General features: G+C 49.1%; 1 protein-coding gene across 1 annotated transcript; it reads right to left on the bottom strand.

The window, feature by feature from the left end:
* Positions 1-7,656: 7,656 nt before the first annotated feature.
* On the bottom strand, positions 7,657-24,653 carry CLRN3 (clarin 3). Its single transcript, XM_061403841.1, has 3 exons — positions 23,895-24,653; positions 14,876-15,055; positions 7,657-8,260 (listed from the first exon to the last, which is right to left on the bottom strand). Exons 1-3 carry the CDS (start codon positions 24,121-24,123, stop codon positions 7,980-7,982), a joined length of 690 nt encoding a protein of 229 aa, XP_061259825.1. The 5' UTR covers positions 24,124-24,653; the 3' UTR covers positions 7,657-7,979.
* Between the last annotated feature and the right edge of the window lie 752 nt (positions 24,654-25,405).

A 25,405-nucleotide genomic window follows, 5' to 3' on the forward strand; every position in this document is an offset into this window, starting at 1 on the left:
ATAGAAACGTTCTCTCAGAAACACTTACCATGCATCCTGTACTTGGAACATTGACCTGTTCACATTTTCTGTTTGTTTATGCAAATGTTTCTTTAAACAATAAGCTTGATGAAATTAAGAAAAAAGAAAAAACCTAAAGGATTTTAAATCTCCTTCTACCCTTTTATTTCTTTTCAAATGAGGAAACAGAGACATGAATCTCTCGAGTTCCTAGATCTGAGCTCCCCTGGCTTTCCATGTGACCAGCAGATTAGATTAGCTCTTCTCTAAGGTCCAGAATTCGTGGTGGAGTGAAGGCCAGGTCTTTCTCAGGGGAACATTCCCAATTAGTTCAGGTTCCCCTTCAAGATGCTCCCAAAGAGTTTCTGCTTGAAAGCCTCATCAGGTCTGACTCCACGTCCATCCAGCTAGGTTCCCAGCTCCTGTCTCCTGTCTTAAATGGACTAAGAGCATGCATGCTCAGTCATGTCCGACTCTTTACAACCCTGTGGACTGTAGCCTACCAGGCTTCTCTGTCCATGGGACCCTCCCTGGCAAGAACACTGGAGTGGATTGCCATTTCCTTTTTCAAGGGGTCTTCCTCACCCAGGGATCAAACCTGTGTCTCTTGTGTCTTCTGCATTGGCAGGTGGGTTCTTTACCACTGCGCCACCTGGGAAGCCCCTAAATTGACCAAGTACTCAGTAACTATTTACTCACCAACCCTCACTAAGACCCAAGTCTCAACACAGAAAGCATGTGCTTTCTGCACGTCACCACCTGCCGTCAATAGAACACCTAATCCCTGCTTAGCACAGTGATGGAGCCATCAAGAAGCTTGTCTGTCGTAAGATGAGATCATAAAGATAACACTGGTGAAAACAGTCAGCGTCGCAGGAAGATGATTGAGCACATCAAGAATCCAGCCCACTCAGTTGACCCTAAGGGTCACATACCCGGAGGACCCTTCTGGTGGCCAGGGCCCAGTGCTTGAATGCACACCTGGGACTTTGTGCGATGCTTTGACACACACACAAGGGCCCACCTGGAGGTGATTGGCCCAGGCCGCATGTCTCACCTGAGACATGGCAGATGGTCTGCGCTGGAATCTCTCTCTGCTCAGTCTCTCCCTTGCTTTGGGGTGGCAGACACAGCGTTTCACCAGTGTAAGCCTCAGTCCTCATCTGTGAAATGGGTTAATTCTAAACCGGTGCCCAATTTTGCTGGGTTTCCAAAAAGTAGGCCATGGCCCAATTCCTGGAAATCTCTACCCCTCCAAAATAGTTGGAATAATCCTCTTACTCATTAGCCTGTGAAATTACCAGCTCTTAAAAGCTAGCCACGCCAGATTTCGAGGCCTCACTCGCCCTCTGTGATGGCCCACACTCTGACTGTGGAGTGTGTTTCTCTCTGAATAAATCCACTTCTTACCTATCACTTTGTCTCTCATTGAATTCTTTCTGCAATGAGACATCAAGAAGCTGAGCTTCATCAGATCCTGAAACCAGGTCTGTGATCTTGGAAGACCCTGGCTTTTGGCTGGGTTTGAGTCCCGGCCACGTGGGTTAGAGTCCCAGTCTGAGGTATCTGGTTTCAGTGGGATTCACTGAACTCCCTCCTGCAGGGTGTTTAGGGGAAGCACACACGGACAGGCAGCGATGTCTGCGGGGCCACACTTTTCTGGAAACCCCGCAATCTGTGCTCTGAATTAGAAAAGCAGAACCCTCTCTTCCAGAAGAGAGGTGCCCGAGCTGACCATTTGGGGGAAGTGTCCTGCTTCAGGCCAGCCAGAGGGGCAGAGGAAAGAGTCAAGGTGAAGAATTATGTCTACCCCTCGTGGTGAGCAGTGGGAGGTGGAGGCGCGAGAGATGTCTGTTTTTAAAGTAGTTCCTCTAAGTGAGCAGTCAGAAAAGACAGCGTATTTCTAGCTGCATCTTTATTTGTGTTGTTGTTCAGCTGCTCAATCGTGTCTGACTCTTTGCCACCGCATGGACGGCAGCACGCCAGGCTTCTCTGTCCTTCATTATCCCTGCTCAGACTCATGCCCATTGAGTCGATGATGCCATCCAACCATCTCATCCTCTATCACCTCCTTTTCCTCCTGCCCTCAGTCTTCCCCAGAATCAGGGTCTTTTCTAATGAAGTCAGTTCTTCACATCAGGTGGCCTAAGTATTGGAGCTTCAGCTTCAGCATCAGTCCTTCCAATGAATATTCAGTGTTGATTTCCTTTAGGATTGACTGGTTTGATCTCTTTACTGTCCAAGGGATTCTCAAGAGTCTTCTCCAGCACCATAATTAGAAAGCATCAATTCTTTGGCGCTTAGCCTTCTGGTTCCTCCCTGTAGTTCAGACGGTAAAGAATCTTCCCACAATGTGGGAGACCTGGGTTCGATCCCTTGGGTGGAAAGATCTCCTGGAGAAGGGAATGGCAACCTACTGCAGTATTCTTGCTTGGTGAATCCCATGGACAGAAGAGCCTGGTGGGCTACAGTCCATGGGATCGCAGAGAGTCGGACACAACTGAGCAACTGACACTTACTCAGCCTTCTTTATGGTCCAACTCTCACATCCGTACATGATGACTGGAAAAACCATAGCTTTGACTATACAGACCTTTGTTGGCAAAGTAAGGTCTCTGCTAAACATGTAAGCACTTTGAAAATGAAACTTCTGTGGTCTGAAGCCTGTCACAAGGACAAATTCACTTTTCTTTTTTGGTGACTAGGACGTGGTCTGGAATTCTCAGTGATGCTCTAAGGATGATCAGTCTGTGGGTGGCGTGAGCCCCCAGTGCAGGAAGGGCAAGGAACAGCCTGGGCTGGGCTGACCGTCCTTTCGTGCAAAATCGCGTTCAGGGCACTGAATGCTCCACAGACTTCCCAGGTCTTGGTTCCTCCTTGGGTTCTGCTTTAATAATCCAGTGACCCAGGTCAGCATGACTAACCGGGCCTCGCTTTCTATTTTAAGAAAGCACAAAGTCCTGAGGTCACTGGCTGCTGCCTGGTCTGGGCGTGCCTGGGAGGGTCATGTCGGGGAGACTCCACCCTCTGCGGTCAGGCAGAGGATGTACTTGAAGCAAGTTGGATCTGTTTCACCTGAGCAAGCGGCTCCTTTTTGTTCTGAATGAACCAGATCTGGGTCCCCTGTGAGGCACACAGATATGGAAATGAGGGGCTGAGCCCCATGGGCAATGCCAGGAGGGCTATGGGTCCTGCTGGGCAGGGCTCAGGGGCAGGGACCCCTTCCTTGGTCCCTGAACTCCACCCCCAGCCTCCACCCCCAGCCTCTACTCTCAGCCTCCACCCTCAGCCTCTACCCTCACTCAGACGCAGACACATGTTTGTGGAACAGAATCAAATATTGGTTAAGAAAAAAAAAAAAAAGAACAAGGCCCTGGAGACCTGTGTTTCTTGTCTCTTTGCCACTTGCCAGGTTTGGATGCCTGGGCAAGTTTACTAACCTCCCTGGGTTTAAGTTGTTTGTTGCTCGTTGGCAGAATGAAAGAATTATTAATGTGGTTGCTAAAGGGGCAACAGGCTCTAGCTTTTGCAATCACCATCACTCTCTGCCTGCTCAGGGTTCCGTGGGGAGGGGCCTAGCTGTCAGTTATCAAGACCTCTTTATATCCCTCATCGCAGTTCATTCTCACACCTCTGAGAGCAATGCTGCTACTACTGTGATCCCATTTCACAGATAATTAGAAGGAGGCCTGCTGAGATTAACTCCTCCAGTCCAGGCATCCTGACTGCAGACTTCCTCTGCTCAACCCCACATTGGTTGTCATTTCTAATATTAATTATTTATTGTTTTTTCATCTTGAGAAAACAGATGCTCAGAGAAGCGGATGGCTTTGCTGGCTTCTCGTGGCTAGCTATGAGGTATCAGTTCAATTCAGTTTAGTTCAGTCACTCAGTCGTGTCCAACCCTTTGTGACCCCATGGACTGCAGCACACCAGGCCTCCCTGTCTAATAGTTTTGCCAAGAGAATGCACTGGTCATAGCAAACACCCTTTTCCAACAACACAGGAGAAGACTCTATACATGGACATCACAAGATGGTCAATACCAAAATCAGATTGACTATATTCTTTGTAGCCAAATATGAAGAAACTCTATACAGTCAGCAAAAACAAGATCGGGAGCTGACTGTGGCTCAGATCATGAACTCTTTATTGCCAAATTTAGACTTAAATTGAAGAAAGTAGGGAAAACCACTAGACCATTCAGGCATGACCTAAATCAAATCCCTTATGATTATACAGTGGAAGTGAGAAATAGATTTAAGGGACTAGATCTGATAGAGTGTGTGATGAACTATGGATGGAGGTTCGTGACATTGTACAGGAGACAGGGATCAAGACCATCCCCAAGAAAAAGAAATGCAAAAAACCAAAATGTCTGTCTGAAGAGGTCTTACAAATTGCTATGAAAAGAAGAGACGCAAAAGGCAAAGGAGAAGAGAAAAGATGAGATGTCAGAGCAGTCTACAAATGGAGTCTCCAATTGGGTCCCCGTGTCCTGGGGGAGGAGGGGTTTGGGGTGAGGACAGAGGTTGAGGACCAGACGACAGACCACAGCCCCAGCTGCTAGGGAGGCACCGGCCCTCAGCACCCTTGGCCAGGGGACCTATGCATACCATGCCTTCTGGGGTGGGGGACCTGGGTGCCATGGTTGGGAGAGCCTGGAGGGGCTTGGGGACCAAGGAGCCTGGCTCCTCTCCAAGCTAGAGTTTCTGATTCTGAACTGACTCTAGACATCCTCTCCCACACATCCTCTCCCACGCTGTAGAAAGCCATCAGATTAGACCACTAAGAACCTGGCTTCAGGTCTGCACTCAGTGGCTGGTTTCAGGGACGAAGAAGATGGTCTCAGGGTGGATGAGGGCAGTAGAAGGAGAGCCTGTTCTGGAAATTGGTAGGTGTCTGCCTACACTTTGCAGAACAGCCAGTTTCCAGGGCTTCCAAGAGGCCAACCAGAAAGCAGGAGGCTGCCGGGTCTACCTGTGTGGCTACGAGCCACACACAGGGGCACCAATACAGCACCTGGGGCTGGCTGCAGGATGGTTATTTAGACCCAGAGAAGTGTCAGACCCAAGGAGACAACTCCAATCCACAGGCTTTGGTGAGATGATCAAATGAAATTGTATTGCTGATGGTCAAGCTAACCTGGATTACCTGGAGGTCACTCCTTTCTCCCAGCATGCTTTGCAAGCATCAGCTCATTAGAGAAATCCCATCCCTTTGACATTAATTAGTAACTTTCTCTAGCATCATTATCATAGCCTCTATGTTCTTATAAAATGGAAGAGCACAGTATTCTCTATTGTAACCTAGCTCATCATAACAGGACCACGTGGGTTGACTGGAGTTCCTACGACAATCCCTGAAACATTCAAGTTTCATAGAACAGTCTGGACCCCTGCAAAATAATATTTCAGCTGGTTCCATTAACACAAAAGTAAGAGAAGGCACGTTTGTTAAGCAGGTTTAGAAGAGCAAGGCTTTCCAGGTGGCCCAGGGTAAAGAATCCACCTGCAGTGCAGGAGACGAAGGTTTGATCCCTAGGTCGGGAAGATGGAGAAGGAAACGGCAACCCACTCCTTACGGAGTGGGAAATTCCGTAAGCAGAGGAGCCTGGTGGGGGGCATCCATGGGGTCGCAGAAGAGTCAGACACCAGGGAGCAACTGAACAACGAAAGAGCAGCAAAGCATTACTCAGTGGCCCTTTTTCCCTGAAAAAAAAAGTCCCTCACAGCTCCCTGGACAGGAGGCCGGGGCAAGAGGCCAGGATTGGGTCTGTCAGGAGTGGCTGAGTCTGGAAGAGGCAGCTGGCCTGGTTGTTCCTTAAGAAGTGAGTGAAGTAAAAGTCACTCAGTCGTGTCCGACTCTGTGACCCCATGGACTGTATAGTCCACGGAATTCTCCAGGCCAAAATACTGGAGTGGGAAGCCTTTCCCTTCTCCAGGGGATCTTCCCAACCCAGGGATTGAACCCAGGTCTCCTGCATCGCAGGCAAATTCTTTACCAGCTGAGCCACAGGGGAAGCCCAAGGTTTTCACTGAATACACACATGGCTTCTTTACCTTCTACCTTCAGACGTAATAAGGGAGCCTATCTCTTCATTGCCCTAACTGTGAGCTGTAGTTCCACTTACCTGATTTTCCTATGTCTTAAATGTTTCCTCAAATCCCTGTATGATCTAAGGAGTGAGATAGTTTGTCCTCTAGAGACACCAAGCTCTGCTCAAACGCTGAGATGAGTAAATGCAGGGCTTTACCTCTTGCCGTGTCCTTTGCACAAATGTTATACATGAAATGAGATGTAATTATTACCCTTAGCTTCCTTGTTACCTGTCCCTATTATTAAAATCTGATATAAAGTTCAAGCCTCCAAAGAACATAGATGCTTTTAGTGTCAAAGAATTTAGAACATTTTCACTGAGGTTAATCATATTTTTAATACATTCAGTTTCACAATAGGTTAATTTATTAGAATTATTAGAATAATTTATTAGAATTATAATTTTGACTTTGTACAACTTGGGGGTGAGAGGTTATGGAGAACTGACTTTTCAAAGACTGAACACAATTTTGTGACTAAGTACACATTTCACAGGGAATTTTGACTGCTTTTTGACGATCTGTCTTGACTGTTCAACGGCAATTTCCCTGGGGGCGGGTACCTGGCTTAGGTGTTAACCACATCGCAGGTACGCAGAGCTTCTCGAAGGAAAACAATGTTATTTCTAGGGCAGATTGTTCATCTCTGCTAGTTTCCTAAAGGATGTATCCTTCTGTCCAAAGAACTGCTGCTTTGTAAATTACACTATGGGAATTCTGTTCCCTTAGGCTCTGGTTCTATCACAATGTGAAAGGTGATTATTTCAGAATCCTGACAACATTGACCCGGCTAAAGTGTAGGATATTCAAGCCTAAAAGATTCTCAAAGTGATTTTCTGAGAGAATATCCTACAGGCAAAGTAGGCCAAATCCACCTGGTGTTTTTTAAAAAATATCCCAGGGCATCCACCGTCCCCTCGTGAGCCATGAGCTAGTTCCTCCCGCCTGTGCTTGGAAGGCAACCCATCTCTGCACTGTGCACCTGCCCTGGCTCTGACTCAGGATATACCTGCAAGTCACAGACCAGGACCCCACTGCTTACTGAGCCTCCGGCCGCCAGGAGTCTGCGATGGGTGATGCTCTCTCACCCGTATCGGGGACACTGCAGCAACCGAGCAGAGCGTCAGCTGATGGGGTTTTCAGAACTCACCACAAAATGACATTTCTATTTTGACTGAACTAACCACAGTCTTTTTAAAGCAAAAACATATTTAAGCTTCTTAGCATGAGGCTATGGGGCTATAATTTCCATCTTTCCTTGATCTTCTCCCTTCCTCGTCTTTTCCCTGCCAAAAGTCTACCTTGGAAACTCAAAACTGAATGTCAGCCTCTCTACCCAGCACTGGGTTTAAGTTAGATCAGAGGCGGAGGGTCCAGAAGCCCAGGTCACACACCCCTAAGTCTCTCCTTTCCCTTCTAACACCCAGTCTAGGAAAAACAATTTCTGGATCCTCTGTGTCTACAAGTCTCCATTCACAGAGTGGAATCAAAATGCGTGGTCCCTCCTGTGGGGAATGAGGTCACAGGTAGCAAAGTGCTTTGAGCAACTCAAAGGGGAGGCGTGTAACACAAGCCTTTATTACTTAAGAGAGTGAGGCCGGGTCAGAAGGTCGACAGGCTCAGAATCATGGCCCTGCTTTGAACACGACACGGACCACAGAGCTTTCTTCTTCACCTTCCCCACCCTCATGGGAAGCGTCTTTTGTCAAGGGTGCATCATTTATGAAGAGTGTAGTGTCGTGAGATGTGAAAATTATCCCCGAGTGGCAGTCGGACAGGGCTACACTTTTACCTGCTGACTGACTCAGCCACGCCAGCCAGTTACTGCTCTGAGAGCTGGCGTACGACAGGAGACCTAGCCACCAAACGAAGACACACACTTCAGAATAAAATTCCATCCCTCGGTGCAGACTCCATGGGCTTTCTCTGCTCCTGCTTCCGCTGGTATCTGGCCTTCTGGTAGAAGATGATGATGACCGTGGTGACCACGTTTAGGAGGATGACCAGCAGGGTGAGCCAGAACGAGTATCTGTAAGCGTGGGCCGTCCCTTGCTGAGTGGCAGCTGGATAGAGTGGGTACAGCCTCTGGGCCAGCTCTTCCGAGAGACGATTGGACTGCGTGTTCCCCACAAAGAGCACCATGGTTATGAATGTGAAGGATGCTGAAGGGAAGAAAGAGTTTGTAAATAACACGGTGGTATATTTCAATGAATATTTTTATATTTAAGACCTTTTTTTATTGGAGGTTAGTTGCTTTTCAACGTTGTCTTAGTTTCGGCTGTACAATGAAGCGAATCGGCCCCATGCATGCATGTGTCCCCTCCCTGTTGGACCTCCGGCCCCCCTACCCCAACTCCAGCCCTCTAGGTCACCACAGGGCCTTGAGCCGACTCCCTGTGCTATAGAGCAGGTTCCCGCCAAGCTACCTGTTTACACACGGTGGCGTGTGTATGTCCGCCTAATCTCCCCTTTCCTCCCACCCTCCCCTTCCCCTGTTGCCTACATCTGTGTCTCTATTTCTGCCTTGGAAATAGTTTATTTGTACCGTTTTCCTGGATTCCATATATATGTATTAATGTACATTTTTAAGTTCATTTTTTCCCCTTTATCAAACATGTACTCTGTGGGCATTCACTGACCATCTACACTGGGATTTACTCTCTTCTCCGCATTAGGGAGAAGGTAAAAGAAATGAAAAACGCATGCTAGACTCTAGACCCCAAAAGCTAACGATAACACAGGGCAGCTGTGACCAGGAGCAAACATTCAGCTCAAGCCCTTTCAGAACGAGTTGAACCCTGCCCACTTCCCAGAGCAATGAACTGAGCCTGTGCACTGCGTGAGCGACGGGACAAGTGACTGATCACAGGGGTCAACAGGACAACTGTCCAGAGAGGACCAGTGTGGTGGGGAGGCTGAGGCAGGACGAGGAAAAGAGCCAGCCCGAACATCCATCCATCGTGAGGCACAGTGAGCTCAGAGCATCCGGGTCTGGGAGACACAAGTCCAGCTGATGGGGAGGGGTCTGGAGGGTTCTGAGCACCGGATACAGAGGTCGAGCCCACCTGGGCAGCTCTGAGCACCAGCCTGGCAACTGGGGTCTCATTCCACCCACAACAGGGGACAGCATTTAACCAGGAAAGCTCTCTTTAGTAAGTGAGTGAAAATCACTCAGTCGTGCCTGACTCTTTTCGACCCCATGGACTTAGTAGCCTTTCCCTTCAGGGTATCTTCCCAACCCAGGGATTGAACCCAAGTCTCCCACATTGCAGGTGGATTCTTTACCGGCCGGGCCATAGGGAAGTCAAAGAATACTGGAGTGGGTAGCCTATCCCTTCGCCAGCAGATCTTCCCAACCCAGGAATTGAACCAGGGTCTCCCACATTGCAGGTGGATTCTTTACCAACTGAGCTATGAGGGAAGCCCTCTTTAGTAAATTCATCCTTATTCTTCACAATGTCTTGCACTAGAGAACTTTCCCCAGTCTTGGCTTTGGAAAGCCCCCTTGGCTTCAACCGTGGTTCTGGAGTCAGAGAGAGCAGGGTCAAGGCCTCCAGCCGTAGGTCTTGGGAGATGCGCTCAGCTGCTCTGAACCTCGATCCTCATCTTCCAAAGGTGGGGAGCTACAAACCCCAGGGAGCTTCGAGGCTGCTTGGGTCTGTGGGGGGTCGCTGGGGGATGGGTTTCCTTTCGCGGTCAGGAGAATATCCTAAAATCAACCGTGGTGATGGTGGTGATGGTTGAACAGATCCGCGAATACACTAGAAATCACTGAATGGTGCCCTTAAATGGGTAGACTGTACAGTATGTGAGTCATATCTCAATAGATTGTTCAAAAAGGCAGAGGAAGGAGGGTCAGATGGCAGCTGTGCTGGATTTGTGATGAGCCGTGCAGCGGAGTCGGGCTGACCGTGCCAGGCGGCCATCCAGGAGTCCCCAGGACAGAGGTCCAGACTGACACACGCTCTCTGACTCTTCCTCTGCTGACATTTACCCAAAACTAGGAGGACATTTGGCACCCAGCGTGCCCTGGTCATAACCCAGACCCAGGGAGCAGCCCTCCAGAGGCCCTAATTAGAGGGCTTCTGGGTGAGGCGTTTTCATTCCCCGTGATGAGTCTTTCATCTTAAACCTAATGCTTTTATTTCTTAATAATAACAGGAATGGGAGTGCATGAAGCCCCTCCCCTCTGCACTGTGTCTCACACCCCACAATTATCCCTCATTCTGCTCTTGGGAAGTTTCTTCTAAAAGCTTTAGTCAGAAAGGAGCAAAACCCAGAAATGGGCTACACGCTGTTCTCTGAAGTGTATGCTCACGACTTTGACTTGAACCGTGAGGGGCACCCACCAACGGACATGGACACTGAGCTGAGCCCCCAGCAGAAGGGGACGCCGCTCACTGCCTGCTTCTGTGGTTCCTGGGACAGAAGGTTTACGGGGCCTGGAGGAAGCCCCATGGCAGATGGAGGAGCCCCGGAGGGCTCAGGGCGCTGGCCTTCCACTCCCCTGGCCTGTCCCCGTGGGCATGGGACCTGCCGATTACAGGTAATGATCCCTTATCAGGGCAGTCACCTTGAAAGTGAAAGTGAAGTCGCTCAGTCATGTCCGACTCTTTGCAACCCCATGGACAGTAGCCTACCAGGTTCCTCTGTCCATGGAATTTTCCAGGCAAGAGTACTGGAGTGGGTTGCCAATTCCTTCTCCAGGGGATCTTCCTGACCCAGGGATCGAACACAGGTCTCCTGCATTGTAGGCAGACGCTTTACCATCTGAGCCACCAGGGAAGCCCTTAAAATTCCTGGCTCTGACACTGAAACACTAGGTGGTTTTCCAGTAGAATTCCTTATTCAAGTGAAATCATATTCCATGCCCATTGGCATTGAATTTCAACAGAGATATGCAATGGTTTGTTTTAGAGCTTGAATAGCTGAACAAGGACCTGAACGAAGTTTTACATAAAGTTCAACAGTACTGCTGTGAACTTCCTCCAGACCAAGGGCTCCAGCCTGCAGATCAGCCGATAGACATGAGACAGAGGTGTGAGGAAGAAGCACAGGAAATAGTTCGGCACGCAAATTCCTCCCTGCTCTCGGGTTCCCAGGCTGAGGACCAAGCGTGTCGGAGCAGACCATCTGCAGTGCTCTCCCTGGCTCCGCCGTCATCTCCAGCACCTCTCAGACTACAGTTCTGTCCCCTGTGGTCAGGGTCACCACGCCAGGCTGGGCTCAGAGGGCACAGGGGCCCGGGAGGTGAGGCTGCGCTTCATGTTTTTGTCCTCAAAGCAGCATCTCTTCCTGTTGCTTCAGAGACAAGCCAGCAAACTGCTCCCCTTCCTCCTGTAGCCAAGGAGCCTGTGTCCAAGCCCAGCCTGGAGAGGCGTGTGCGGCCCTTCTCTCGGCCTCCAGGGCACCTCAGGGCAGCCTGACCCTGCCCCCGGTGCCAGAGGGACCCAAGGCAGGGACCCAGAGATGGCATATTTGTGCACAAAGCCCACTGCAGGCTGAGCCTCAGAGGGACCCGAGTTTTCAGCAAGTTCTTCAACCAAACAGGGCCCAAGTCTGCCCTTTGAGAGTTGGAGGCTGCTCACCTCCACCCTACACATCAAAGTCTCCGATTGTGCTTCTGCCCACCTCACAGCCGCTCTGTGTGTCAGAACTTGCCCCGAGCCTGGGGAGGAATGTGGCAGGAGCTTGCTGCCCGTCAAACAATTCTTTGTTGTTAGAACCAGGTGTGGACTGGGGGTGGGGAGGCTGCTGGCCTTGCTTCCCGTGTCTTCCTTGACAAACATGCATCAGGCCTCTACCCTGGGCAAAGCCAGCTCATAATCAACAGTGGAGGAAGACACTGAAGCCAGGGGCTTCCTCCTGCAGAGACGAGGGGATGGGTTCTGGACCCTGCGGGTGTAGACGGAGCAACGAGGGTGGATTTTGTCCTGCTGGCCTCACACCCAACCCACCCCTCTGGTCCTAGTGATTGACATTGCTCTCAGATCCCCCCCTCAGACCCAGCTCCAGGTGCTCAGTGTCCTCAGCCAAGGTGGGTCAGTCAGTGAATTCAACCCTGCCAGCTATGGAGATGGCTCCGGAAATGGAGGAGGCCAACTCCAGCAAGAGTCAGGTTTTGGGGGGAAAAAGTTTCTTTTTTCCTGCAGTTGCTGCATCTGTGATGGGCCAGAAAGAACTGGCAGATGTCTTGCCTTTAGGAGGACCGCTACCTACTGACAGAGGGAACACTGGAGGAAGCAGAGGTCTGATGGCTCAGGCTGAGATCCTGGATCCAGCTGTACCTGAAGCCACCACTTCCCTCAGCTTCTTCATCACATGAGCAAGAATTAAAACAATCTATTTTTTTCACCCTGGGAATGAGTGCCAATGAGTCTTGCCTTTGGTTTGGTTGACAGACGTGAACTACAGTCATAGAAGCAGCTTGGGGCACAGAACCCTGGTGTCCAGATGAGGGTCTCTGAGTTTGGAACCAACCCCTCCAGGTCCACCATGAGATGGGAAGCCCAAACGCTCATTCCTGGCTGGCAGCTCATGCCCTTTAAGTTGGGCATCTGCTTGTTTTGATCACAAATGCACAGAAAGAAAGAAAAGGGCTGGTCATGTGCAGATGTGGCTACACCAGCCTGATCCCAGACTCTCAGAGCTGAGAGGTGGGAGTGCAGGCCTGCCCAGGGCAGCCCGGATTTCCACCTGTTGTCCTGCATGATGTTTAGGAATCCCAGCTTGTTTGGTCAGAGTGTTGAGAAGCTCTCCCTTGTATCCATGCCAGAATGGGGTTGGCTTCTTAAATATGAGCTTGAAAAAGGCCACAGCGGAAGTGTGTGTGCACTCACACCAGCCAGGGCTGTGCTCAGGGCTTCCCTCCCCGGAGAGCCAGGTGTTCATGGTCTCAGCACAGCACTGCGGGGATCCACAGCACAGCGGCGCCTCCAGCCACCTACACTGGCCAGTGTGACGATGGCCTCACAGAAGGACAGGAAGCTGCCTAGAGCTCGTCATCCGAGGCGTCTTGATACCCCCATATCCAGAGCTCCTATCTTCTCCCTGAAAGTTCCTGGTCTGTGTTTAAATATACCACCTGCAACACACACATGACCACTGCCAGGGCCATCCCATTAATTCAGTTCAGTTCAGTCACTCAGTTGTGTCCAACTCTTTGTGACCTCATGGACTGCTGCATGCCAGGCCTCGCTGTCCATCACCAACTCCCAGAGCTTACTCAAACTCATGTCCACTGAGTCGGTGATGCCATGCAACCATCTCATCCTCTGTTATCCCCTTCTCCTCCTGCCTTCAATCTTTCCCAGCATCAGGGGCTTTTCCAATGAGTCAGTTCTTCACATCAGGTGGCCAAAGTATTGGAGTTTCACCTTTAGCATCAGTCCTTCCAATGAATATTCAGGACTGATCTCCTTTAGGATTAACTGGTTGGATCTCCTTGCAGTCCAAGGGACTCTCAAGAGTCTTCTCCAACACCACAGTTCAAAAGCATCAATTCTTCGGCGCTCAGCTTTCTTTATGGTCCAAATCTCACATCCATACATGACTAGTGGAAAAACCATAGCTTTGACTAGACAGACCTTTGTTGGCAAAGTAATGTCTCTGCTTTTTAATATGCTGTCTAGGTTGGTCATAACTTTTCTTCCAAAGAACAAACGTCTTTTCATTTCATGGCTGCAGTCACAATCTGCAGTGATCTTGGAGCCCCAAGAAAATAAAGTCTCTCACTATTTCCACTGTTTCCCCATCTATTTGTCATGAAGTGATGGGACCGGATGCCATGATCTTAGTTTTGTGACTTTTGAGTTTTAAGCCAGCTTTTTCACTCTCCTCTTTCACTTTCATCAAGAGGCTCTTTAGTTCCTTTATGTTTTCTGCCATAAGGGTGGTGTCATCTGCATATCTGAAGTTATTGATATTTTTCCTGGCAATCTTGATTCCAGCTTGTGGTTCATCCAGGCCGGCATCCCATTAGTAGGATGGGCCATTTTTGATCCACTCTTGAGATCAGGTTCTTGTGGTGGAGAGAAGGACAGAGCAGGAGAAGCCCCACTGTCGGGCAGGGGCAACAAGACTCCCACTGGACCAAGCCCCTGGGCAAACACAGTGGCCCCAGAACCCATGAGACCTCAGAGAGTTCAAAACACTGTGACCGCAACTGGACCCCACTTCCCATTCCCCACCCCAACACCTTTCCCCCCAAACAGACAACACAACCTCGCAGCACCACCCAGCCGACACCCGGGATTCACAGGTCGCCCACAGCAAGGGCGTCGGCCCAGATGCTCCAATGGCCTTCTTGGAGGCTCTGCACCACCATCATGTTCAGATGTTAGGCCAAGTCGACTGCTGTTCTATGGGGGCAAGAAGCGGGCTAAATAAATGTGCATGTGTGTGTGTGCACGTGTGTGCCTCTCCACATCACATGGAGCCTCCTTTGCAGTCAAGCACGCAGCAGGAGCCCAGTGAATGCTTTATTGACGTGCGTGTTTCTGTTTAACGCCTCACCCTAGATACTCTAAGGCAAAGACTGGGTATATCATACATTTTTAACACCTAACACACCCAACTTACCCACAGTCTGCCCCTCCCCAGGGCACCCAAAACACATCTGAAGATGCTGAATAAATGCTGTAGGCTTGCGAAAATAAGCCTCAGCCCTCCACACTCGACTCAGCACACTCTTAACGCCCAGGGTCCGACCGTGAGCGTGTGTGTCCTTGTGTGAGAGGGAACCAGGGGGACAGAGGCCAGGACTGGCCGGTACTGACCGCTGAGCCCGCTCCAGGTGTACACGCCCGTCGGCCCCAGGAACGTCTGGTAGGGGTTGCTGACGCTGTTGCAGAAGGTGAACCCAGCACTCAGCAGCGAACTAAACAAACCAAGGGCCAGGAACACGATGACCACCGAGTGCAGAGTCTTCGGAGAAGAATTGGTCAATGTCCCTAAAACTGAAACAAGGTCTGGTAAGTATGTGGTGCCCCCGACCCAAAGACCAGCTCTGGGCCCGAGGGCTGCTCCACCCTCCCGGGGCCCCTTCCCACTTCGCCTGCTTAGGCACTGGCGCTAGACACCCTCAGCCTTTTCATAACAGTTCCATATTTCTGGAGTGCAGGGGAGTGCCCAACGTGGATTTGCACACATGTAAAATGAAACACGGATGTCCTGCGCCCTCTGCCATCAGTTCCTGCTTTCGTCACCCTCCTTTCTCTGACCACCAGCCAGCCTCCCCTGGAGTCCATCTGCTTTCCCCGTTCCCTTCGCGTTTACAATACAAGATGGTCAGACACCAGAGGCGCAGTGGCCCCACTCTTACCTGGAAGCCCAGCCACGCGTTTATAGCACATCTCCAAGAGCTGTCTGTGCATTGAGCCCCTTAGGAGACTGCCGTTAGTACAGTGTTTACCAGGACGTTCCGTGAAAGAAGGTAGAACCAGACTGGGAGTAAGATTTTGGAGTCCTCAGTAATCCGCTAACAGCATCACGGGAAGAGCAAGGGTGGGAACCTTGGTAGGCGAGATGAGAAAGCCTTCCTCAGCGCTCAACCAGCCCCAAGAAAAAGGACTGGAAAAGGCAAAACGGTTGTCTGAGGAGGCCTTACAAATAGCTGAGACAAGAAGAGAAGCAAAAGGCAAAGGAGAAAAGGAAAGATATATCCATCTGAATGCAGAGTTCAGACGGAAAGCCTTCCTCAGAGATCAATGCAAAGAAATAGAGGAAAACACTAGAATGGGAAAGACTAGAGATCTCTGCAAGAAAATTAGAGATACCAAGGGAACATTTCATGCAAAGATGGGCTCAATAAAGGACAGAAATGGTATGGACCTAACAGAAGCAGAAGATATTAAGAAGAGGTGGCAAGAATACACAGAAGAACTATCATCATCTCACATGCTAGTGAAGTAATGCTCAGAATCCTTCAGTAGTAAGTGAACTGAGAACTCCCAGATGTTCATTCTGGATTTAGAAAAGTCAGAGGAACTGGAAATCAATTGCCAACATCCGTTGGATCATCGAAAAAACAAGTGAGTTCCAGAAAAACATCTACTTATGCATCATTGACTATACTAAAGCCTTTGACTGGGTGGATCACAATAAACTGTGGAAAATTCTGAAAAAGGGAATACCAGATCACCTTACCAGAGAAATCTGAATGCAGGTAAGAAGCAACAGTTAGAACCAGACATGGAACAACAGACTGGTTCCAAATTGGGAAAGGAGTACGTCAAGGCTGTATACTGTCACCCTGCTTATTTAATTTATATGCTGAGTATATCACGAGAAATGTCAAGCAAGCTGAAGCATAAGCTGGAGTCAAGATTGCCGGGAGAAGAATCAATAACCTCAGATATGCAGATGACACCACCCTTATGGCAGAAAGTGAAGAAGAACTAAAGAGCCTCTTGATGAAAGTGAAAGAGGTGAGTGAAAAACCTGGCTTAAAACTCAACGTTCAAAAAACTAAGATCATGGCATCCGGTCCCATCACTTCATGACAAATAGATGGGGAAACGATGGAAACAGTGATAGACTTTATTTTCTGGGGCTCCAAAATCACTGCAGATTGTGACTGCAGCCATGAAATTAAAAGACTCTTGCTCCTTGGAAGAAAAGCTATGACTAAACTAGACAGCATGTTAAAAACCAGAGACAAAAGTCTGTCTAGTCAAAGCTACGGTTTTTCCAGTAGTCATGTATGGATGTGAGAGTTGGATTATAAAGAAAGCTGAGCACTGAAGAATTGATGCTTTGGAACTATGGTGTTGGAGAAGACTCTTAAGAGTACCTTGGACTGCAAGGAGATCCAACCCGTCCATCCTGAAGGAGATCAGTCCTGGGTGTTGACTGGAAGGACTGATGCTGAAGCTGAAACTCCAATACTTTGGCCACCTGATGTGAAGAACTGACTCATTGGAAAAGACCCTGATGCTGGGAAAGATTGAGGGTAGGAGGAGAAGGGGGTGACAGAGGATGAGACAGTTGGATGGCATCACCGACTCAATGGACATGAGTTTGAGCAAACTCTGGGAGTTGGTGATGGACAGGGAGGCCTGCCGCCCATGGGGTCCCAAAGAGTCAGACACGACTGAGTGACTGAACTGAACTGAGGAACCAGGGTGGGGGCGGGAGAGAAAGGGTCAGAGCTTCCTTCTTTTCATTCCTGTTTCTCAGGGCCCCGAGGAGACAGCCGGAGTTTCTCACACCTTCAGCCAAAGCAGCTTAAAACAACAAAAACCGAAACAGCCACGGAAGATTTCTTGTTCTGCTGTGGGTGGCGAGTTTTAAGGAACAGGGCCCTGGAAGCCAGAGGGGACCCCGGATGCTGTGCAAGCAGGAGCTGCAGAGTGTCATGCCAGCCTGTGTCCTGGGAACAAGGAGCCCTCCATCTGCAAGGTGGCCCTTTTCATCCCTGTGGTATCGTAGCCATTCAAAGGTTCTTCATCCTGCATTTCTATGATATTAACCCTGGGTCCTAATGCTCCTTTGGGACCAATGCAGAATCCACTCCATCCTCTCCTGCCTGGAGCTTTTCCCAATATTTGAAAAGAGGATGTAAACCCAGTGTGTTATTCATAAAATGTGATCCCACAGCTCCTGCCATCCTGGCCCTGACTCTACACACACTCTAGTCTGACCATCCTTCCCATTCATGATGGCCAGATGGGCTCAGCACTCCTGTTAAGATGTGACACTCCCTGCGCCATCCTCTGTCTATCTCTAACACCTACGTGTTAGTCGCTCAGACATTTTTATTTTAAACCAGCAGTATTCTGTGAAGGAGCTAAATTTGTCATCAACGGACAGAGGGTAGATGTGAAAGAGATTTGAGCCAGCAAGTCTGCCTTCAGACATCCCGGCAGTGGGGATATGGTCGTAAAGACCCTCGTGCATGAGAGAATTCATCCTGATGGTCAGGTCACGTGGCCCGGCCTGGGCTGGAAGCGTACCTGGCTGGATGGAGCAGGGATGCAATGCCAGGCGTACAGGGCTGAGCAGAAGGTAGGCGAGCGTGGCAGCTGAAGCCTGCAGAAGAGGACAGAGGCAGGAAAGGAAACAGCCAGGAGGGAGACACGGGTGTGGTCTCTGGTGAGCAGCCACAGCCCTGCCAACCCCACAGGAGACCAGGAAGGACGGGAGAAGGAAATACCAGCTCAGCAACATGCAGGCCATGAGCTCACTGCCCAGGGAGCCGGGCCCTGGGGGCAGAGTCCAGCGCACACACGGCTGGTCCGCTCCTCCCTGGTACTGTCTGGCCCTGTCACTATTTCTGTTAGTGACCCATGGGCGGGGATTTCTGTTAGTGACCCATGGGCGGGGATTTCTGTTAGTGACCCATGGGCGGGGCTCAGTGTTCTGCACAGCCCGCTTGTTTACACACTCTGGATATGTCCTCTGGGTGATGCGCTCGGTAAGAACTCTGACAGGCCTTGGCTTAACTGAGGACATGGTCCTCTCTGTCACCCACTGATGCCCAGGTGAGGAGCCCTGCCCTCCCGGGAGGAGGAACCACCTGCACTGAGACTGTTCCAAGGTCCAGCCCTCAAGCCCGAGGCTCGGGCTTCTTGGTCTGTCTCACCCCGGAGACGAGTGAGGAGCTTTTCCAGGCTGTGAGGCAGCACACAAGTATTTAACAACTTGTGGAAGATGACGCCAGAATAAAAAACAAGAAGCAGGACACACCTGTTTCAAGGCACAAGGTCAAATGCTGTGGATCCTTCCAAACTTAGTCATCCCCGGGAAGAACTGCTTCTCCTGCGTTCCACGACCCTCTGGCTCTGCCTCAGCATCAAGGAGGAAGCTCCAGCACCAGATCAGAAGTTTCCTGGGGACTAAGGGAACTCTGTCCTTAGCCAATGGGACATAATTTGGATACTTAACTAGAAAATAGGGCTTCCCAGAGGGCACTCGTGGTAAAGAACCCGTCTGTCAATGCAGGAGACACAGAAGATGCAGATTCAATCCCTAGGTTCCCTGGAGGAGGAACTGGCAACCCACTCCAGTATCCTTGCCTGGAAAATTCTATGGACAGAGCCACCTGGCAGGCAACAGTCTATGGGGTTGCAATGAGTCGGATATGACTGAGCAACCGGGCACAACTAGAAAATAAAAATTTCAGCATGGGAAAAATGTCACGTGTCCAAGTGCCTGAAGTCCCCTAGGGGAACTTTCTTACTAACTCCGTAAATGGAGGGTCATTTGTGAATGGTGAACATTTTAGAGTAAATTAGAAAGGAACAATCTGGTGAAGCTCAGTGGTAAAGAATCCACTTGCCGATGCAGGAGTCCTGGGTTCGATCCCTGGGTTGGGAAGATCCCCTGGAGTAGGAATTCCACTCCACTATTCTTGCCTGGAGAATCCTACGGACAGGGAAGCCTGGTGGGCTACAGTCCATGGGGCCACAAAGAGTCAGACATGACCGAGCGACTGGGCACATACCCAGACATCAGTTCTCAAAGGGGAGTCAATTTGACTCATACTTTTCTATGAATTAATGTGACAATTTATATTAAGTTTAACTGCCACATTTCAAAATTGTATTTCAGCCTCTGAGTCCCCTGCCCCACAGGTGTGACAGCCGTATCTCCTGCACCTTCCAGCCACCCAACCTTCCCCCCAACCCCGCTTAGAACTCAGAGAGTGAAAGCTAGAAATTCGGTGAAAGTTGAGCAAGAATGAAATCACAATCAACCTCCACAGCATCTGACAGCTGCTCTCTGCCTACAAAATTAGCAAATACATTCAGTTCTTTTTTTCTTGTTTTGAGGGGCCCAAGCGTCAGAATTGAGAAAGCCATCTCACAATTGGACCCAATTGTCCGGATTCTGGCAGCTCCGGCAAAGAGGCCAGAATGCACTGGGAGGTGGGCAGTGCAGAAGTGAGGGGTCATCTGAACATCCGGGCTTCCTGGGCCTAAAGATTTATATTCAAGCCCCGCTGGCCACCTGGCCCTTCTAGTCTGTGAGAAACTGAGGCAGAGCCGCTGGATTTTACTGGGGAGGAGCAGCCTCCATGCCCCACTCAAGCATCTGGACACCAGGGGGCCTGACCCAAGGGAACTCCTGAGTCTCTGGGCCCCAGTGTACCCCTGGAAGGGCTCGTTGACTCCACAGACACCAGAGTGTGGCCTGGGAGCTCTGCCGGGACGTCCCAGCTGCTGGCCTGGGAAACTGACCAGGGTTATCTCAGTCGGGGGAGGGGGGCAGGTGGCTTCCAAGGTGGCTCGACGCAGTGGTTTAGAATCCCTGGGTTGGGAAGATCCCTTGGAGGAGCAAATGGCAACCCACTTCAGTGGGCTGAAGTGGAGAGCTCCAGTTATCTTGCCTGGGAAAGTCCATGGACAGAGGAACCTGGTGGGCTACAGTCCAGGGGGTCACAAAGAGTCAAACACAACTGAGCGACTGAGCATGCATACACACACATCTCTGTGAGAAGAGTAGGGAAAAGCCTTTTCTGCCCCTTTATGCTCCACCTCCCAGTGGGGCCACATCTCTAGTGGCAAATAAGAAGTCACTCCTACCCGAGGGAAAGTATGGGATGTATGTGGGGTAGGACTGGGCGGGTTGGAGTGTTAAGAAGGGACTTTTTGTACATTCTGGAGAGATAAACCTCCTTTCTTTGTTCTTGCAGTTACTTGATTTTTCTGCTCCAGATTCACTTCCTTCATCATTTTAAATGTGAGCCAATAGTACAACTCTAAGTTCCCTGAGAACAGAAAGGGATGGGAAATAGACTTGGAGGAGGAGAGGCACATTTGGGGTGAAACACCCCAGTGTTCTCATAGCGACCTGCACACACCTTTAACCTACAAGTAGGGCAGGCTCCTGGATTTAACCGATAAAGGTGTCTTTCTCTAGGAAGACTGAGTGGTGAATCCACCCAGGCAGGGGCTCTGTGCAGTTCCACTCAGGATCCAAGCCCCTCACTTATGTAACAGCTGCCCAGGGAGGATTTTTTTTAACTGAAATTAAATAACTAGAACTTTTGGCGTAGCCAGGCAACGTGCTCACTCATGGACACATGGTCCTTTTCATCTAGGTGTTGGGCAGGCTGGGATCCTCAGGACGAGGCTGGTGGAGCTCCCGGCGAAGCTGAGCTGCCCAAACAGTCTAGTTATGCCATGGAGAGGTTCCTCCCCAGGTTGGACTGATTATTTTCCCCCGGGTGACACACCGTTGGCTGAATTATTTTTGCACGTTGAGCTCAGCCACTGTCGCTTCATGCTGCTCTTTCATTTCAGAAATCGACAGCCCCAGACTGGCACCATGTGATAAATCTTAGGCTGGAACAGAACAGGGTTTTAGCAATATTTATAACGCTTTGGAGGTTTCAGTCAGAACTCTTCCTGGCTAAGAAACTGACCTGGTTAACGTCTTATGTGGAAAGGCAATCCATCACTGCAGGGCAGAAAAGTGGCATTCATATCAATGACTTTACTGTGCTGCCAATGGCCGGTTTCTGATTGGAAATGAGCCTGTGTGGTCCTGAGGAAACCATCTCGTTGCAGGCTTGTAACTCTGCTCCCTGGGGACTGTGTCCACACACCTACACCAGCCAAGGTACCATCTACCCTGTGGCTAAGTGGCTTTTCCCCTCTCTGCAAGGACAGTTGGCACGTGTTCCCACTTCAACGACTGCTAAAGCTGCCCGCACTGAAGGCCCCCTGGGTTTTGAGCGGTCCCAAGCAGATTGTTACCCCCTGAAATTGAGCAGCACCTCAGTGTCTGGGAGGTGGAATGCTGTCTAAACACCTGTGTGGCTGGAGGCAAGGACCTGAAGCTGGAATGTGGGTCTCTGGGGACCGAGAATAAAAAAGGAGAGCCAGGCAAGGCAAATGCAAATACTCTGCCTCCTTTGTGGGCACACACTGCCCTGCAGTGCCCACCGGGCCCTGCCGCCTTCAGGGTTATCATTGCCCACGGCTGTCCCCACCCTCCGACAGTCACCGGGCTCACGTCACCCCCACAGGGCTCTAGAGACAGGCTGGCCCACCCAGATCTCCTCTGAGCGCCCCAGGGGGCAGGGAGTCAGGGAGCCCACTGAAGCCCTTTACCTCAAATGGGAACCAACTGGCTGTAAACAGACACTACGAAAATTTAAAAATTCCCAGACTGTTAACTCGTACTTTCAGACTTGAACACGTATCTGGAAATTCAGGAGCTGGAGGGAGTTTTGGTTTCGCAAACTGTATTCACAGAACTGAAAGTGGGGCTGAGTCTCTGAAAGTCTTCGTTTCTTGTTGCCACGAAGTGAATTCTCCTTTTCCCGAGGAGCTGAGGTCGGTACCAGAAGAGACGTGTAACGCTGCTAAAATACTGGCAGAGACTGCTTTTGCTAAGGTCTAAAATGCAGATTCATAATTTTTAAATATAATTATGCTGCTCTGGAATTAAGGAAATCATTTCATTAATAAGGTCACGAATTAGAGCTAGAACTTGGAGTTACGGTCAAAGGCTCAAACTCCCAACATTATGCGTGGCATGAGGACTAAACACTCCATTTGCGTAAGACAGAAAATGATGCAAGTTTAGGGCTTCCCTGGTGGTCTAGTGGCTAAGACTCCAAGCTCCCAGTGCAGGGGGCCCAAGTTCGGTCCCTGGTCAGGAAACTGGATCCCACACGCAGCAACTAAAGAGCCACATGCTGTAAGTAAAAGGTCCCACGACCAAGTGGGAGTCACACAACTTAGTCCCACAACTAAGATCTGGTGCTGAAAATAAATAAATGAATAAAAATAAACACTAAAAAAGGCAAGTCAGCACTTGAACAGAATTAGACTTCTGTAATATAGCTGAGAGCTTTTTGTGTCTTATAAACCTACCATCTTATGGCCTCAGGAAACACTAGTTTAAAAAAAAATGACGTATGTTTACAAGGAAAGAGGTGATGATTGCCTAATACCTGATAAAGCCTGTATAGTAAGCTGCATTGAAACACCATTCAGAACAAAATCTATTTAAGGTGCTAAATAGTTTATAAATTATGCTTTTAAATTTAGAAAGCAATGGTATGTATTTAAACTTCGAATGCCAAGTAAGTAGCTAAATTCCGCTTATTCGCAATGAATTTTTGTTGTCTACACATTGAGAGTAGAGCAGTAGTGTGTACAAAATTAAAAAAAATAGGAATTTCTGTAAAATATTCAATTAATATAAGTGATGGAAATTTAATATCAATTCCAACAGCAATGAGATTGTTTGGAAGTAAGAATGCAAATTCAAATCATTGAAAGAAATGAAGCTGAGATACAGGGGTAAGAAATTGCCCATATTTTCCACTTCATATTTTCTTGTCAATAAACTCTGGTGCTGTTTAAGCCTTCCCTGTGGCTCAGATGGTAAAGAATCTGCCTGCAATGCAGGAGACTCAGGTTCAATCCCTGGGTTGGGAAGATTCTCCTGGAGAAGAGAACAGCAATCCACCCAAGTATTCTTGTCTGGGAAATCCCAAAGACAGAGGAGCCTGGTGGGCTAAGATCCATGGGGTCGCAAAGAGTCGGAGATGACTGAGCGACTAACACACACACACACACACACACACACACACACACTGTTTAAACACAACTCTTCTAGAAGGATTTAGACTGTTTTGCTAATAGACCCAACCAGACCGGAGGAAGCTGAAAAAATTTGGCGAATTTTCAAGATTAAAAATATGAGATCGTATCTACAGCCCAATTAAAATTTACCAGGAAATTATTTCTGAAGGGCTATTTGACCAGAATACAGGATGGCGTGAATTTTACCCAGTTATTTCAGCCTCACTGCGCGCGTTCAAAGAGCTATAATTACCTTCAAAATGTTTGTCCGACTCTGCAAGTCCGTGATTCAGTTCTTGAATACTCTTCCCACGAAGGAGTCCATAGGTGATGATCACACTACCATTCGAAGAAGAGTCGCTGATGGCGATCGTACTGCGGATCCACTGTTGGGTCGCCAGAACGAAGCAAAGGACGATGAAAGCCCCCAGGCTGGTGACGAAGCTGAGTAAGAATGTCAGTGTTTTCTTTGCCGTCGGCATTTTCTCAGGACGATAAGGGTCCTCGGGTTTTAAGCAGAGATCTTTTTATACTATTTTGGGGCCTTCTCATTTGGAGTCCAGTGTTTAGAAATGGAGTCTCACACTTTCTTGTGAGATATAAAACCTCACAAGAGGAAGGGTTACACTGATGAACATTGGACTGTGACTACGGCCATAAAGATTTACGGTAGCTGAACTTTGGTCTGGAGTGACGGGTTGCTATGGTTACAGCCCACCGGGAGGAACAAGGGATAAACACAGTCTTCCCGAGACATCGCCAATCACACAACTAACTTAGGGCTCTTTTTTTTCAAGTGCTTTAGAAACAAAATCAGCCTACCACATCAGGACAGAAGTAGAATTCCTAAATAATATGCCCTGTACCCCTCAAATGTTACCAATTCTAGCAGCCAACAACACAGAGTCCCATCAGCCGAGGGTTAATGATGTGACCCTAACAAAGGTTCCAAAGGAAATCCTAAGGAGATGAAGCTCTTGCTACAGGTCCTAGGGATTGGAAAGAGGAAAGCTGACACCTTATTTTTAGACTTTGATAAAGAAGTGTGCCTTTCAAATTTCCTCTTTCAAACTGGATCACACTCCTCCGTTAAACTGTAACTTGAGAGGTTTCATCTCTCTCGTTAGTTCTCTGATGGAACTGATTCTGAACAATCCTTCTTTGTCTTTGCGACTCCATTCTCTCTGTTGAGCGGTGAATAGTTTGTAAACGATCCTTTCTGGCCCTTAGAGGAAGTCCTCCATTTGTCAAGAAGATCATTTCTTGAGTTAATAAATAGATGTTCACAGCATATTAGGTACACTTCTTTTTATTATACTCTGTATCCAGGACTTCCCTGGTGGCTCAGGGACTAAAGAATCTGCCTGCAATGCAGAAGACCCGGGTTCAATCCCTGGGTCGGAAGATCCTCTGGAGAAGGGAATGGCAATCCACTCCAGTATTCTTACCTGGAGAATCCCCATGGACAGAAGAGCCTGGCAGGCTACAGTCCACAAGGTCTCAAGGAGTCGGACACAACTGAGTGACTAACACTTTTTCTCTGGCTCTAAAGTTAAAGTCATATTGTATATATACATTTTCATCCTGCGCTTTTCTTGGGTAGCACCTAACTTGTTTGTGGAATGACTTGATAATGTCTGTTTTTCCCAGTAGAATAACCAGGCCATCACTCATTTAACAATGTTCTTTTCTGGCCATTTTGCGTATTATTAGTTTTTTTGTTCATATAAACTTGCTTGAGAACAGGTTAAGAGTTGCTGGTTC

This window comes from Bos javanicus, chromosome 26 (genome assembly GCF_032452875.1).
Source record: "Bos javanicus breed banteng chromosome 26, ARS-OSU_banteng_1.0, whole genome shotgun sequence".
Taxonomy (NCBI): domain Eukaryota; kingdom Metazoa; phylum Chordata; class Mammalia; order Artiodactyla; family Bovidae; genus Bos; species Bos javanicus.

Coding starts and splice junctions, on each gene's coding strand:
- CLRN3 (XM_061403841.1), bottom strand. CDS start 24,123: ATGCCGACGGCAAAGAAAACACTGACATTCTTACTCAGCTTCGTCACC. Junction 15,056..23,894: donor GTCGGACAAACATTTTGAAG/GTAATTATAGCT, acceptor ACCTTGTTTCAG/TTTTAGGGACATTGACCAAT. Junction 8,261..14,875: donor CACCTGGAGCGGGCTCAGCG/GTCAGTACCGGC, acceptor TCTTCCCTTCAG/CATCCTTCACATTCATAACC.